This window comes from Poecilia reticulata, linkage group LG12 (assembly GCF_000633615.1).
Source record: "Poecilia reticulata strain Guanapo linkage group LG12, Guppy_female_1.0+MT, whole genome shotgun sequence".
Classification (NCBI taxonomy): Eukaryota; Metazoa; Chordata; class Actinopteri; order Cyprinodontiformes; family Poeciliidae; genus Poecilia; species Poecilia reticulata.
In genome coordinates this window covers 9,290,092-9,307,368 of record NC_024342.1, presented here as the reverse complement: position 1 = coordinate 9,307,368, position 17,277 = coordinate 9,290,092, and the positions used below count along the sequence as shown (strand labels likewise).

Here is a 17,277-nt window from a genome sequence, read left to right as displayed (position 1 = left end):
GTGGACGTGAGCAGCAGCAGCAGGGGTTAGGTTGAGAAGGAAGGAGAGGCCGATAGAAACAGACAGGTAGAATTATTCTACAGATATTTCCCGTATGAGCGGAGGGCAGAGCCGGAGAACCGTGACCAGCAGGATAATAGAGACACATGGACAATGGCTCTCTAAAGAAGAGCCACAGCCGTACAGTCACCGAAGGTTAAGCCGCTCTACTGTTTCCAGGCCGCTCTTGATTAACATGTATGAGTGTTGTGCATGCAAATTAAAGGGCAAATCACCAGTATGTATTAAATTAATCACAGGTCCTTGCTTGGTTGGGCTCCCATTCAAGGCTCCGAACACGAGGGAAAACTGATTTCCTTCATTGTTCTGGCTGTTGTGCATTGACCCCGTCATCACTGTAATGACTGTTGTCACCCCCAGCTGTACAGTAAGTAGCAGAAACCACTCCGAGATTGAGGAATGAAATAGTCTACACCTACATGCCTGGAGGGCTGAGACATCTCATCCCATTTTTATCAGCCGTGATCACTCATTTTCCAGCATCACCTTGCTCTCCATCAGATTTGCATTAAAGTGTTTCATGTAGTTATAGCTTTCATAGCCAAATAATAGAAAATGAAAGGATTTCAAATATAATTTCATTGAAGGAGCAGACCTCGCCCCCTAACTGAATTTAGAGTAAGAGCTCAGTGGACAGGCTATCCAGTGCACCACTGACTCATAATAGGTTATGCGGTAATGTTCTGTAATACAGGATGACAGATTTGAATATATTTTTCAGCACAACCTAGCACAATGTGCACAGACATTTCGTGAGGGTTGCATATTGCAACTCCGCAATTCAAAACTGTGAATATGTGCGGATCTAACAAGAACATGTTCAAACTTGAACAGCTTCATTATAATTTTTAATGATCTGCAATATCACCATAATAATTAAGTATTTAGATGACAAAAGTAGCTATACCTTGTACAGTCTTTTTTTTTTTCTCCAGATATTTCCACTTTACAACCGCAAACTTCAATGTAGTGGTCAGAACTAATGAGGGGATGGGTGAAGAGATTCTCACAGAAAAACTTGTTTGAGGTCGGAAACCCTTGGGCTATAGATCACCTGACAGCTGGGACAATAAAATTATTTAGATGAAAGCAACTTCATGTTAGGATGGCCCAGTTAAAGTCCAGATCTAAATAAAGTCAAGATTACGTGGCAAGACTCGGAGATTGAGGTCTACAGATGCTCTCCCTCTAATCTGATTCGACTATTTAGCAAAGCAACTTATTATCACAGTGGTATTTTGAATAAAACAAAAAGTTTAATTAAAAAGCTATACGTTCACATCCTGCGTTCTAAAAGTATTAGTGGGTTATTTGCATAAACTAATGAGATGGTAAAACGAACAGAGAAAAAACAACTTACAAAAAAAAGATGCAAAAGTAACAAAAATGGGGGTTGTTGCAAGATACATTGCTGTTTGATTATTTACCAATTACAATCTAAGCTCCTCAGTAAAATAAGCATTTACCATTATTATTTCCACCTTGGACCTTTTGTACACATAGAACAACACCCCAAACATGTCAGGAGGTTTGAGTTCCACGAGTAAAATTAACAAGCCAATGTGTAAATATGAGGGTTTCACTTCAACATTAGAGCGGAATAAACATTTTTTTTTTATGTTTCAGCAATAGCGTAACTAAGAGGAGCCCGTGATTTGTACCTTCAACTCGACTGATGCACTGAACACCCTCATTTGGACAACGTGTCGACACGTTGTCCAAATGAGGGCGTTCAGGGTCATTAGCTGAACAGGGAGTTTCACTTTGCGCGACTGCAGCAACTATGATGTCTGCGAGAGCTCTGAACGACTACTGATGTGAGAAGTAACTGTGGCTGCTGGAGACTGTCGGCACGGTGAAGCGGCAGATGGAACAGCGGAGGATAATTAGAGGAGGACAGACTCCATGAGCCGTCTAAACAGGCGGAGAAGCCTGCTGGCTACAGAGAGGACCTTGAGTTTACAGACAACAAAGCGTGTCTGCTGGCGCTGTTCTGGGCGGGTTTTTCGCTAGATTGTCCATTATGTTTGGACGTTTGAAGCTCTCTGCCGTCTCAGCTGCTCCACTGGGGCTCCTAGTGAAGTTGTGTGAGGGTCAGGCCATTTTTAGCGACCTAAAAACTGTCTTCTGCTACAGATGCAGCAGTTATCTGTGAAAGGGATCGGAAATTGTCACGTCGCATTGATGCTGTTTAGAGCTGTTCCATCTTTGTATTGTTTAAAGGAAATAGAGACGCCAACGTTACAAAAGTAAAACATAAGATTAAAGTTCTACATTTTAAAATTAACCATTTGAAAGACGGCTAAGATTTTCAGTGAAAATAGTGACAAAAACATTAAAAATCTTTTACTTGTACTTTGTGTACATTTACTCTGTAAACCTGGCTGATATCTGGCTTTGGATTTTGAGTTAATCTTTTGGAATCCTTTTAAATATAAACTAATCTAATCCAAAGCCTCCTTACGTGCAATAACAAGAACACTTAGGATTTTGTAAATGGGACTTTGTTAAACGCTTATAAGCAATTGATATCTTATCTGCAGTAGCTAGCCCTCCTGGCTCCTTCAAACAGTACAAATCCATTAACTGGTCCCAGAGGCTTAAGCCAAAGACTAATCTGAAAGGGGCCAAGATCGAAGCAGGCTTCTTAAAACTCCAATCTCCAACACATCAATGTTTTTCAGGAAAATACTATTCCATGAACCTTTAGTCTGTCATCGCATTAGCATTGGAAATTACATACATAAGGACTCATAATTATTCATGCAGGAGATAGAGGTAGGAGGCAGGGCACCATCAATGATACTTCTATATGGGCAAAGAATGGAACATGAAAAGTGTTTCCAGTCCTAGTTACCATATGGTATAAAATTAAAGAAGAGTAAATATCCTAAACTTAAGTTATGCGAAGGCTTAGTCTGATACCATCTTGTTACTTTAACCAGAAATGCTTCGTATGCAACTAACGGCCCAATCCAAACATGGCAACCGCTTAAAGGGCTGGGGACTTAAAGGGGCTTTAAATAGCATTTACTATGATCCAGAGCAGTCCTAGTAACAGAGTAGGTCCTCTTTATTTGCTGGTTCCATCTTTTTAAGTCTCTAGATCCTATACACGACTCACTACAACAGAATTATGAAAGATCTGAAAAATCTTACTGCAAACGCTGATAAACCTGAGGCTCAACAGGATTTAAAGCCTGCTCTGCCCCTTGTTGTAAACATACCCACGTCGCGACCCCAACTCATTGAAAGTCTGAGGCATACCGAGTGAAGAGGAATGTGAGAGTGCTCTGCGGTGCTCCAGTGCTGCGCCACAAAACCTGCAACACTTTTCCAGTAGTTCTGAAAAACTCTTAACCATCCCTTCTAAATAAACTTCTTTTTTTTCCCCAGACACCGTCATAAAGGGAACGCTGAACCTTCACCCCTCCAACCCCCTGACTCTCATTATCTAGCCTCTGCATCTTCCTTGCGACAAACAAAAAGTTTATATTTAAACAGACCCTGAAAACTACACTCAGATCAGGTCATCAATCATCACCTAATGCAATGTTCCGCGGGGAGGAGGAACCGAGAGATCCCTCTGTAGCCATTACCTAAAAAGGGTTTTATTGTTTTGATGTCTTACTTTCAAGCGTGATGGATGAACGAGGCCAGTCAGTCATTTGCAGGACCCGAGTAAAGGTGGCATCTCCCTCTTTGATCTGAGCCATGCCCTGGACATTGTCATAGATCTTGGGCTCCATTTGATAGATGAGGGAACTTTTCCTGCTTTGTTTCCAAGCTGAATAATGACTTTCTGTGCCTGTCCTCTGGTCTTGCAAAAAAAAAGAAGAAAAAAAAGAAAAGAGGCTGAAGGTCAGGAAAGAAAAGCTGCTTGGCAACATAATAAATGGGAGACAGGATTTACTGTGAAAATAGAAAGATATCTGGCTGCCGCTATCTGCAGTGAAGGGCAATAATACATCGGACAAATCTTAATGCTTCCATTTCTTGTCTGCCCCGCACAGTAAGTCTTTTTAAAGTAAGTTTAGATGGTTTAAATCAGCTGCACTTTAATTAAATTAGATATGCGCAGCATGTGGCAGATCTGGTCGTAGAGCTCGTGGATGAAATTGCCTCAAAGCGTGATGCTTTGGGATGGCTGTTTCCACCAGGTGGTGATGTTGCTCATAAAGTGATGGGCAATGTTGCATTACAAAACACTTTTTAAATGATTCAGTAGAAGAACAGAATATATATTTTTTTCTTACTTGGATGCAGGCAACTTGTCTAAATCTAAAAGGTTGTTTGTTTATTGAACTGTTAGTTATCACCGAGTTGAGAATAAAGGGGCAAACAGGCGGATTGATAATGAGCTGTGCTTCTGCAGAGAGCGGTGCGTGTGTGCGCCTTTATGTCTCTTTTTTGCTCCGGGCTCCACGAGTGAAATCCAGCACTGTGTCCTGCTGATGTCATGGATAGTGGACTTCTTAAAGAAATGCCACGAAAAGAGATTAATCACTGGCCAGAGGCGTCATGGTAGGGAGAACGAAAACATTAAAAAAAATAATCCGAAAGATGCCGTTTATCTAATGCACGAAAGAAAAGATTTCAGGTACATGACGCTGATAAAGTGTCGATGCAGCAACCATGAATGTCCCAATTTGTTTTAGTCTGTTTCATTTGATGTCTTTAAGGAAAACATCCAAGAGTTTCCTCAGCTGCATGCCTGGGAGTTTAATTTATTCCACAAAGTTTTGCTGTAACATTGTTCAGAAAACACACTGTCATAAAAAAGTGTTTGCCTTTTTAGTCACATTTCAGTTCATCAAACAATTCTGACATCAAACACATATAACCTGAGAAAACAGAATGAGTTTTCAAAGTTAAAAAAGGGAAAGCATAGTCTTCAAAAATATAACTTAATTGAATTAAAAATATTTTTGTTTGACTCAATTCATCGAGCCACACCCAGGCTTTATCGCAGCCTTGTTAAATTAAGGAATCCCTTAAACAGAACTTGTCTGTCAACACGATGTCAGCATCATGTCCCAAATCTAGGACATTCAAGAAAAGATTTTTTTAAAAGTCATTACAGTTTTGGGATCTCAGCAAGTCACAGTGAGATGTTAAAAAGATAACCAAGAAAAACCATCAAAGCAATCCATCCCCAGTTAGTGTCAATGTTGATGTTTCAACAGTAAGAGAAATTGGGCAAGAAATAATCATTTCAAACTGCCATTTATATTCAATCTGGATATCTTTGTTTCACAGTAAACAAAATCCGATGACCAGGAGGAAAAAACTCTTCCTCTGCACTGTGGGAACCCATGTCTGTTTCATTGCAAGAAATTTTGTTGCTGGTCTTTTAAATTTACTGGACTATATTCAGAAATTCCTACAGAATGTATGAAAAAAAATATAAGCGTATACAAAGAAATGAAATATCAGCCACGGATATCTCTACAGGGTCGATGAATTAAAATGGAAAAAAGAAAACATTTATATAGTACTTTCCCAGTGATACTGATCAAAGTGCTTAGAACTGAATCGGTGTTCAATTTGGGGTCAAGTGCCTTGCCCAGGGATACACTGACATGCAACAAAGGAGGATGGTGGATTCAAGACAATTAGTCTTCTCACTGAGCCACAGTCACCCTGACAATGCCCCACTGACCCCTCGCTTAAGATGCCCCCCTATGTGTTGTCAATCAATTGAAGGCATTAAAACAAACATCGGTTCTCATGAGGACAATTTCATCATTCTTTTCTCTGATTTGTGTCATTCATCCCTCATTGTCAAAACTCTCCCTGGCAAACTTTTCACCCACTCTGCTCTCAATCCAATGAGAGCAATTATAGTCTGTGAACATGATCTTGTCTGCTTCATTTGTATTTCTCCTTTTCTCTCCTCTAATTCCTTAAAATTGAGCTAAAGACAAAAATAAAACCCAAAAATACTAAATACTGCATTGACGCCAAACCACTTCAGTTTTTCCTGTTCATGTCACTGTCAGCTGTAACAAATTGTAGGCACTCATAAGCAGTTATTATTGTTATCCGTGGTGCGTAATGTACATGTAGGGCTTAAAGAGAGTCCTAAAAAGCTAAATTCTTGTTTTTGTTACATTTGTTTTAAATCACCATCTTGTCGGTGTAACATGTTTGAAGATGTAATCTTAGAAAACCCGAAGAACGTCTGACCTACCAGATTTGGTCATTCTGATCTAAATTGCTACTTTTGTTAATAATTCCCCACAACAATTATTTACAGTTATTTATAGCCAAACCGAACTTATTCTTGCACAACAGATGGGACAGCCAACTGGTTACGCAATCTAATAAGCTGTAATACTGTGATGTACAGTGGATTATGACACATTTCATAATAAACTCTCAGCCCTTTTTTTCTCCTTTTACTGGATTTGAAAAGGTCTGATTAAGACAGAACATCATCTATGAAATGTCACGATGTGTTTCCTTTCTGGATGTTGTTGTGGCTCGTCTGCTAGCTGTCTTACCTTTAGTCAAGCTTTGTACTGTGTTACCTGCTGGCATCCTGTTCTCCTCAATAGCGCTAGTCAAAGCAGCTGCTGCTCTAAAAAGCCTCTAGCATTTTTATATTTATCTTCTACAAGTTACTTCACTTCACTGCATCCTGTTCTGGTGTGTGACTATATCTTATAACCCCAAGCTGATGGCTCCAACTCACTATTACATTGTATTGAAACATGTTTGCTAATCGGCACTGCAAAGGAGTTTTGTCCGTCAACATAACTTGTAATCCATAATTCTTAGGGAATGTTGTGTTTACTTGTGCTACTTTCATTTTGTTAACTTTTTTGTTTGTATCAAAGCCTGGATTGTTAATTTGAAATTATTTAGTGATTATTATCAAAGTCGTCGTTGTCCATATTGCCCAGTTCTACTGCAAAAATACAGCAAAGGTCATCAACCTAGACTCACAAGGGTACGATTAATCAGAGAAGCCTCCAGGACGCCATGGTAACTTTGAAGGAGCTGCAGATTCACAACTTAGCTGGGAAAGCCTCTGGACAAAACAACTATTAGCTATAAACTAAAATTTGCCACAACCGATGTAGGGGATACATCTAATTAGAAAGTTGTCTTGTCAGATGAGACCAAATTTTCAAAGAGGAAACCAACACTGCATTTAACCCCAAACACTTTCTTTCCACAAAATATGGTGACAACAACATCATGCTGCTGGGGAAGCACTTTTCTTTAGCAGGTAAAGTTATGAGCTCAGAGCTGTTTGTGTTGAGCTATAACATAAAATCCCACCCAACTTCAAGAGCGAATACTTTTGAGTAAGTTTCAATATCTGAAACATACAATGCACTAAAAATATTTTAGTGATTATTCATATTATAGCATTGCTTTTATTCTTATTCCTATTTAAAATTGTTCCTCACCCATTGGCGCTCTTGCGTTGCAACGACTACTTAGATTTGGTGCATTATGAAATTAGATTTTTAAAGGTTTGCTGCGCAGCTTTATACAAAATTAAAACCATTACTTTCCGTACTGAATATGAAGACCTTTTCTCCAGTGATGAGGTCAGAATGATGACTGTCACGACAGGATAATGTCGGTGCTTTTTTTTTTTTTTTTTTTTTAACCTGCTGAGATTACGGGCTGTTTTGTTTACCTCTGTCCTCCTGACACGTGGAAGAAACGGGTGGAGGCGGGGGAAGCCGAGGAGAGAGTCCGGGCAGGGAGGGGAGGGAAGCGGATTAGAGCGGCGATAGTCCCCGGTGTCCACAGCGTTGGTCCAAACACAGGGGTGACCGAAGGAGACTGGTACAGGACAGGCTCTCTTTTTCACCTGTTTGTCCTCTCCGGTCTGCCAGCATCCCTCCGAGCTCCTTTCCCGACCTCTACCCGGCAAGAATGTCTCAGTCCGACACAGAGACACCGGACGACGGACTTTACGGTAAGTGTTGCTGTGGCGTGAGCCAGGCCGTGCTCGTCCTGCCGTATCATAACAGATACACGTCTGTCTTTCACAGCGGTGGGGCTGTTTGCTCTTTTAAGAAGAAACTACTTACTGTGTGGGACGCAGGGCTTCGTTTCATTGTTGTTATAGAGCATATCCTACAATCAATTGTAGGCATTAAAACAAACATCGGTTCTCACGAGGACAATTTCATCATTCTTTTCTCTGAAACGCATTCCATTTAAATGGAATAAATGCATTTAGTAATTCAGTTAGAATACGTGAAGGTTTGATCAAAACAAATGTGTCATGTGTCACAATAAGGAACTGCCACCTTTTTTTTAGTTGTTATTGTTGTTGCCACTGCCTCAGTCATTGTGTAAACGGATTCCCCGACTCACCTTTTTGCATCTCTGTAAGCCAATTAAGCTATGGAGATTTTCTGACACTTATAGCTCCTCTGTGCAGGCAGCACATTGCTTGGCACAAAGGATGCTGGGTAAAGCATGTCGATCAGCGGAAGGAGGGGCCAAACATTGTGCACATGTTTTGGAAAAATAAACTTGAGTGTTTGTTGTAAATCCAAGACTGGAGCTGATTATTTCAGCACTATAAACTGTAAGCATTTTTCTTTTTTTTTTTGATAACGGTGGTAGTTTGGAAGCAGAAACTGAAGACATTTGCAAACGCATCCCCAAATATATCATCAGGCTTTTCCTACATGCAAAATATTCACATTTAATGTTGTTGGTAGATATATTTACAGACTGAAAACAGCGGAAGTTCTCAGTTTGATGCAATTATATATGCATCAAACATGGTTCGTGTGTGAAGGTGTTAAGGGGTCTAAGCTTGAATTTTGGCCAGCAGCAAATTTCTTACAAAAATATAACAGACTAAAAAAATGCCATGCACCAAATAAACATAAAAATTAATTCAAATCTGATATCTGAGAAGTTATCCCATCTTTCTTTCTCTACTTTCAGCACTTATAAAGTGATGTTGCTTCTGCTATTATGCCTTTTAAAAATTCTATGTTCTTGTTTAATCAGTGAAAATAAATGGTTTTGGTAATAGCGTTCTTTCCTGTGGACGCTACAACTGAATGAAGAAAACTCAAATGTAAATATTTTCAATTTCAGTAAAATGCTTCATTTAAGTCAAACAAAACACAAAAACTTTATTTCTAATGACCTGTGCAGACATGTTTGTTGTTTACTTAGCCTATGAGAGAGGACAATGCTTAATCAGATAACAAGGCTGATTGTGTACAATCAAAGTTCAATCAAAGTTCAAAAGTTTTGACCTCTTGAGCTTTTAATCCCCATCTGTTATAGAATATCCAGGATTTGGAAATGCTGGTAAAACTTTGGAGATCTCAGAGTTATGGTAAGCACCTTTATTCTGTAAGGAGATACAAGCATTCCTGTTTTGATCCTGCTAATCATGCTAATAGATAATCTTAGAGGCTAAAGCCAATTTGTATTTGTAATATTTTTGTATTTGGAATAGAAAACACCTGTTTTGCAAAGGCTTATCTGTCATACATGTGACATTTCTTCTGGTCTTATTATTAAAAAGTTTAACTGCATTTATTTTATTTTATTTTTGTATTTGATGGTTCTTAAGAAAAAAATCAGAATTGGCTTAGATTTGTCTCAGCAGGGCCCAGTGGCCTTGCAGCAAGAAGATCCTGCATTTGAATCCCTGCTTGGGGTCTTTCTGTGTGAAGTCTGCATGTTCTCCCAATGTGTGCATGGGTTCATTCTGGGTACTCTGGCCTCCTCAGACACAATTAACCGATCTCTCTACATTTCCCTTAGGTATTGCTGTTTGTAGTGTGTTGAATTGTGATAGACCGGGGACATGCACCCCCCTCTTGCCTAATGGCTGATGGAGACAGGCACCAACTCCTCCATACAAGAACAAGCGAGTGTAGACAACGGACAGATTGTGTCGGTAATCACAGCTCACAACAAACAGAGATCGGACAAAAAGAGGAGATCGGCCACAAAGTTCCAATTTACGCATCCCTAAATATTTGAGTTGGGCTCTGACTGGATGATTCACTCTGCACTGCAATTTTAATGAATCATTTGCAAAAATTATAATGATAAGAAAGATAAAGCCAAAGTCTCAGTCTGCTTCTGCAAATTCAAATTCTCTGATGAGACATCATTAAATCGCTATAGCAGATGGGGTTGAGATGACATAATTTTAACTGGAGCATTATGCTCCCCGCCAACTTTCCTTGGAATTGGTTTGGTGATTTCTTAGCAGGAAAAAAAAAGGTAGCACTCGGGCTTAATGGCGCATTAATGAATGAGACGTGGCAAATGTGATAGAATTTATTCTTATTAGTTAAAGGTGTTTTAGTAATTCACCCCTCCATCCATTGTCTATAATCTCTTGTCCTTGAAGGGTCGCTGGAGGTTGGTGCTTATCTTGGGCATTGGTCATTTGGCAACCACCTGGACAAGTTAACCAGTCTTCACTGAGTATTTCACAAGTCTAAATAAAATAAAATAAAACAGAGTTTTTTTTTTAAAGATAAATTGATGTAAAGAATAAACTTTACAAATTTTGTCCCTTATTTTCAAAGGCACAAACACAAAACTTTTAGTTTTTGTTTTTTGCTGTTGTTGTTGTTTTGCAAACCATGAATTTTAGTAAGGAGAAACCTTCCATTCCGAAAATCCTTTGAGACGTCGCCTTTGCACCTTAATAATTTTCTAAACACGCATTTACAACCCAGGGAACCAATCATGAATCTGTTGTGTTGCAACTCATTGACTCTTTCAGCATCCAGCCCTGGTCCACGTTACATAAAGCCGATTTGGCAGCTGTATGGATGACTGTGTATGGGACTGCGTAGAAACTGATCCAGAACGGCTACAGATAAGTCAGGCAGTGGCGCAGTTATGTCACACCAGCCCCTCTGTAGCAAAATAACTAGGGCAATGGCACAGTTCCCTCTGCCCTCCCACCCCCCATCCCACAGCAAAACATCCACTTGTGCTTCTGCCCCCTCAGCTCTTGTTTGTGTAGCTACACAGAGTTGTAAGGTGACGGAATGATGTATACATTTTTAGGGTGATTTGGTGAGATGTTTTGAAAATGTTGTCTATGTCAAAGAGAGAGAGAGAGAGAGAAACAGCATCGCTGGAGACAAACAAGAGAGAGGACGTGAAAGGATGAATGGCTAATCTGAAACAGAAATAAGATCTTATGTAAGCCAGCATGCTGTCAGCCTGAGTTAGCCGTGCCCTACTGTTTAGCTGTGGGCCTGTGCACGCCATACACATTAGCGTGCGTGCCTAAATCCTTCCAGCTCTAGCATTCAATAAGCCGCCGCGTCCATTCATTCATACATTCTGCAGTGGACTTTTTCTCAAGTCACCGACAAAAAAAGCACGTGCAAGATTTCGCCGTTCTGGTCTTCGGCTCATTCTGTTCGCGCAAATGTGTCCAGTGCATTTGTTTTACCCCGCAGGTTTCCATTTCGCACAGTCTTGTGGGTCTTATAAGGTCACATCAGGATACATGAGACATCTATGAGTCATCGTACGTCAGTGCACAACATGCACATGTTTAATCAGCATCCACTTAACACTGAGGCGTTTGAAAGAGAACAAAGAGACCCTTTCTTCCACCTGACCTTTCTCTTTGTAACATGGTTGACACGGATATCGTAACATTAAATTTGAATCTACAAAAGTATTAAGTCACTGTTACATCTAATCAGTAAAATGAAGGGGGGTAATTTTACTTAACCGGGCTAGCACTAGTAAATGATTCAAAATATGTTGCAGAGGCAAAAAATCAGCAGAGTAAAAGAAAACTGAAGGCACAGTCATCATTTTGGAATATTTGAATCAGAATCACTAGAATCATAATCAGTGAAAGTATAAGTGTGTGTGCTTTGATCATTTTTAGGATGATCTCACTATTTCTGCACAGATATTAAATAAACTGGCAAACAATAGTTAAGTGTATTGTAACAAAACACTTTACTGCAAGTGAAGTGATTTTTTTTTTTCCAATTTATGTTTTTAGCTTTTTTGCCCTTTTAAAATCATGCTTATTTTTACTTATCTACCCACTCTTCGGTAAAAACACAGCAGACTCATTTTTTATAATGTTTTCATATAATTATTTATATTGGAAAAGGTGAACCCTTTCTTAATACTACAGGGTTTTTGCTCTGTTATATATATACTTTTTAAAAACTTATGCTTGTAAAATGTTTTGTTTGGAGAAACAAATTCAGCAGCATACATTTACAGTTTAATTGCTGGAATTCTTATTCCTAGTTTCAAATGTTTCAAAGCTTGTCCTCAAAACTCTTTCCTCTTTATATTTTTTGTGCTCCAGCTTAAGACAAATTGTCTCTTCTTCTGTTTGCAATCTTCTCCTTGTGCTCAGGTTTCTTCTCTGTGGATGTAAAAACTGTCCACTTAGATGTCTGACCTCTTTACTCCCAGCTTCTGTTTGCTCCTCGCATGGGCCGAAGTGGTAACTCTGCCTAGTGACAGTTTCAGCCAATAGAATTAGATCACCATCTTCTTTAGTGTGCTCTTTTTAGAACGGATTTAATTCCAGATGATTACAAAGTGACTGGATTTAACCACTAGTTTCACTGCTGACTGTTTCAAAAGCACTCATTTGAGCAGTTTTTGTGTCTAACACACGTGCTTCAAAACTTGCACATGCACACGGCTTTACTGAAATGGTTTTCTGTTTTACTTTCTTGCACCTGCCATTAGAGGGCACTGTAGGTTGTTGCATGAGCTGTGCAACATTTAAGACTAAACATATGGGTCCCTGCTAAAGACAGCCCGTTCAGATTGTCATAACATTTCTCTTTTTCACTGAGATGGTGGCTGTTCCTCTTCAGGTTCATGGGTTGAGCTGGAGGAGCTGATTGCAGCTGTGAGCCGAAGGGAAAGTCTGACAGGGCCTCAGGACAGCATCTCCTCTGCCCTGCAGGGGGAGCTAGAGAGAATCCTCCTTGAGGCGCAGCTGGAGTGTGAGAGGAGTAGAGACAGGTGAGGGACTTCGAGGCTTTGTTTTGGTTGTTTGTTTTATAGATCTGCTCAACAGAAGGATGAACTTCAGCAATAATTTGCCTCTTCAAGGCAACATTGACTTTTCACACTGCTGTTGGTTCCTTACTTGGTTCACTGTAACTCTCATTGTGCTCCTCTGTAGTCCTCCACAGGTGGTAACGCCACGGTCCACTAGTTCTCCAACTAGACCCACTAGTGAGCAGGACAGTGACTGCGTCCCTATACAGGTATTCACCCATCAACCTCACACAACATGAAATCCCCATGATAATTTAAAGGACATATTCATTTTGCATGGTATTTAACAGTGTTTTCCTTTTTTGATAAATGCCGTTTGAGATATTATGTAATAATTAATCTTGTTTAACTTGTTTTACACACAAACCTTTATTTGTGTTTTATTGGTTTTACATCTGACTGTGTCTTGATTGTTTTGGAATCGTGCAGGAGGAGGCTGAGCGGCGGGCGGACACAGACTGGGTGTGGGATTGGTCCAGTAGACCTGAAAATATGCCACCAAAGTAAGACTATGATTGTAACCTCAGGCGACAGAGGCATCAAAGATTTTCACTGAAGCATAGTCACATTATGCAAACATACAAAAAAATGTTTCTTTTTTGAAAAATATGAGGTTAGACAACAGTTATGACCTCTCTGAAAAAAATATATATTCATTTTTACATAATAAAAAAGCAATATTCAAGGAATCATAAATATATTATAAGGTTTTGTTTTTAGTTGGAAATTCAGCTCTGTTTCACTCACAAATCCCAACAAGCGATTTAAAATTCACTTTGCTTTGTGCGTTTGTTTGGGTTAACTGCAACAGAAAAACACGTTTTTGTCTTTATTTATGAATTATACCTTTGAGGAACTTGAATCCCCCTCATTATTATTTACTCTCCCACACTTGACATTAAATCTCCTCCACTATAATAAGCTTATTTGACAGGTAGCGGTTCTGACAGCTCTCAGATTGCCTGCATCGCTCCTCTTTGCAGTCCTCTCTTGTGCTCTCATTATCTCTGTATTTTTTTATATATTTATTTTTTCCTTTTTCGGGTCTTTCATCCTGGTGCGTCTTTTATATCTGACTTCTCGCTCTTCTCTCTGCAGAGAGTTTGTGTTCCAGCACCCGAAACAGCCAGGCTCCCTCAGTGTTAGGAAGACAGAGGTGATGAAAAGAGGAATTTTCTCCTCCGACGTTCTCCTCATCCTTGTTCCCTCCCTGCTGGCTTCGCATCTGCTCACACTCGGAGTCGGGTGAGACATATTAACAAGAACTCACCTTCTGTCACTTTATGTTTTGAGGTGTGAAAGTTGAACACGAGACTGGCAACTGAATACACGTCTACCTGATCTTGTAATCCCTTCGCTCTCTGTCGGGTTTAGAACTTGTGCCGCCATCGGTGTTCGTTATATTTAGCTGCTGAATTAAAAGAAATGAGCAAAAGAAAATTAGAATCGGACAAAATCTACATTGGAACTGGAACTAATCTAATTAGCAGTCTCCATTGAGGATCAGCGTCTCATGCTCCCAGTTGAGGTCATTGTGACCAATATGTATCAGCCGTGATTCTCAGGGTTGACTGTCCTGCATGTTTTAGCTGTTTCCCCTTCAGCCACACACCTGACTGAAGTGAATAGGTGATTTAAGGGTTCTGCAGCACTTTGTGGCCCAGGAGGCAGTGCAGTCCTTTAAATGAAGTGTGCAGGAGCAGAAACATCTCTAAAGCATGAATGACTGTGAGGCCTGGGGGTCAGTGATGGCAAACTCTGGTTGGACTTTTTTTTTTTTTTTTTTTTGCCAGTAAGATGCTGATAATCGATAACGTCAATGAAACCCAAATCAAAACATTGCGAAACTTTCTATTGATGCGTTTGCTGAAATAGAGCATTTTGGAAAGGTTTATTTACAACAAAAGTGTTTTTGTTTTGTTTTTTTTTTTACATTTTTTTAAAGTTAAAAGAGAATGGGAAATACTTCATTCACAGTACTGAATAATGCAGACATGGTGGCAGTTTAGAAAATGTAGATTGTTAATGTGAAATGCAACAGTTTTGGATATTTTTCCTTCATTTAATGTCAAATCATATTTTCCATGCAAAGAAAGGCCTCTTGTGATTGTTTTCTTACAATTTTGACTAATAGTTTACCCATTCCTGCTTGTTTCTTTTTTGTTTTTTTCAGCAAATTTGAATTAGATTTTTGCTTCAACAAATGTGTTCTGGGTGAAGGAAAGAGGTACACTTCAACTTGACTCTGGAATTCAGAGATATAAAAATACATCTAAGCATTAAAAGCATCTCAACTGGGCACCAAAGTGTGCACAAGAGCACACTTTGGTGGAGCTTTTTTTTTTTCTTCCTTTTTTTCACTTCCAGTACATTACCTAAAAGTTTCCACTTGCGGTTAAACACTGGTAAACTTCGAGGAAGTGTTTAGTTTAGATGAATCATTAAAATCTCTCTTTCTTTCTTTCTTTCTTTTTTTTTTCTCTTTTCAGTATCTACATCGGGAAGCGCCTGGCCACATCCTCAGCTAGCACACTGTGACGTTGGCTGTAAGATCATGTTACCGTTCAGTCTGTTCAGATACAGTCTGGTCAATAAGGTCACAGTCCGCCCTTTCTCCCGCACTAATTTGCCTCGTTCCTTTGTCACGGGGCAAATGTTAAGACCTGCCTCTATGTACCTCTATCCAGCAGTCTCTCTCTTTTTCTCTCTCTCTTTCTCTCTCTCTCTTTTTTTTATCAGCATTTTTTTTGTCTATATGTACATGTGGTGGGGCCCGAGGAACGGAAGGATGCTGACCAATGAGTCAGACTGCGACCACGGTTACACTCCAGCAGTGCGACACTGATCTCAACCACGTAAAACAGAATCAGAGGAAAGGGATCGCTGAGACACAAGAGGAGAGAGCAAGGGAACAATGCATCCTTTTGATGAGGGGAGATGAAAATGGTTTGATGGGAACAATGTTCTGATGAAATGAGGTAGATAATACGTGCTAGCTATTCTCCCAACGTTGGACATGTCTGTCTTTTGTCAAAAGTAATGACCCTCTGTATGCCTGAGCTGCTTAAAAGGGGTCCTTGCTTGTTTTCTTTGTCTGCCCTAATGTTGAATCTAACGTAGAGACATTTAGTTGGCTGAGTGAATGTAGAAATGGTCCTGATTGTGCTTTTTGTTCCAGAAAGCAATTAAACATGTTTGACCTCTGACAAAGACAGTCACGATCCCATTAAACTTCACTCCTTTCAACCTTGATGCAACTCTGGCCTCTTCTCTGTCTTTCTTCAGCCCCTAAGCATGGAAGTTTTTTGGTGCACACATGTTCATCTCATTTAGCAAATGCACCCAACGCATTTTTAGCCAGCGAAGCACAAAAGGTTTGCTGAAGTAAGTCTTGGCGGCGGTACAACAAGTATTTTTAGTTTCTGGGTTTGGTTTGTCTGGAGATTATCATGCCGTGCTGGACGTCAGGAATGAACCATTTTTACAACCAACTGTGCTGTTAACAACTTGTAAATGAACCACGGCATCTGCTGCAACTTTATATCTGTTTCCACGCGAGGTAAATCACAACAAATAACAGATTATATTCTGATAAAACCCTTCAGTGAGTGTGCGTGTGTGTGTTTCCCAGGTGTTGTTTTTGTCTGCCCTCCAGCCCTGAGGACTCTTGTCTAACAAAATTAGAGTAAAAATACCATGACATCATACTAGCACGGTTCACTTCATCTGCATTTGTCATTATTTACGAGACAGACAATTTCCCCCTTTTTTATTTTTTATTTTTACAAGCTGCTGCTTTAGCTCATCGTGGATTTGATATGTTATTGCCTATTCCCATAAACTGGACATCTAATGCTTCTGGACAACCACATTAAAATATTAGGCCTGGGAAGCACACCAAGGTTTTTGCTGGTTGCCTACTGGGTGTAAGCGATGCACGTTTGTGGTCCGGATTGACCAAGCCCAATGAGTTTATCAGCCATTAGCGACTTGTTTGATGTCGGGCCTCCTGTTGAGCTTGTTAAGCCACTTGTAGACACTAAGCTGACAACGCAGCAATAAGACCAAACAAAAACAAGCACAGCGCACCTGGTTTCCATTCAGACATCCGCACAGGACTCGCCAAAGCAGCTCAACAACATTCTGTGGCGAGTTAGCAGAGCATTCAGAGTGATGTAAAGGAAT

The 17,277-nt window shown here is 39.9% G+C and overlaps 1 protein-coding gene across 1 annotated transcript; it reads left to right on the top strand.

Annotated features, from left to right (window-relative positions):
- Nucleotides 1-7,784: 7,784 nt before the first annotated feature.
- On the top strand, nucleotides 7,785-16,349 carry LOC103473458 (BCL2/adenovirus E1B 19 kDa protein-interacting protein 3). The gene is made up of 6 exons (XM_008423733.2): nucleotides 7,785-8,002; nucleotides 12,903-13,053; nucleotides 13,217-13,301; nucleotides 13,522-13,595; nucleotides 14,191-14,337; nucleotides 15,582-16,349. The coding sequence occupies exons 1-6, from the start codon at nucleotides 7,960-7,962 to the stop codon at nucleotides 15,628-15,630; spliced, it is 549 nt and encodes a 182-aa protein (XP_008421955.1). The 5' UTR covers nucleotides 7,785-7,959; the 3' UTR covers nucleotides 15,631-16,349.
- The last annotated feature ends 928 nt before the right edge of the window (nucleotides 16,350-17,277 follow it).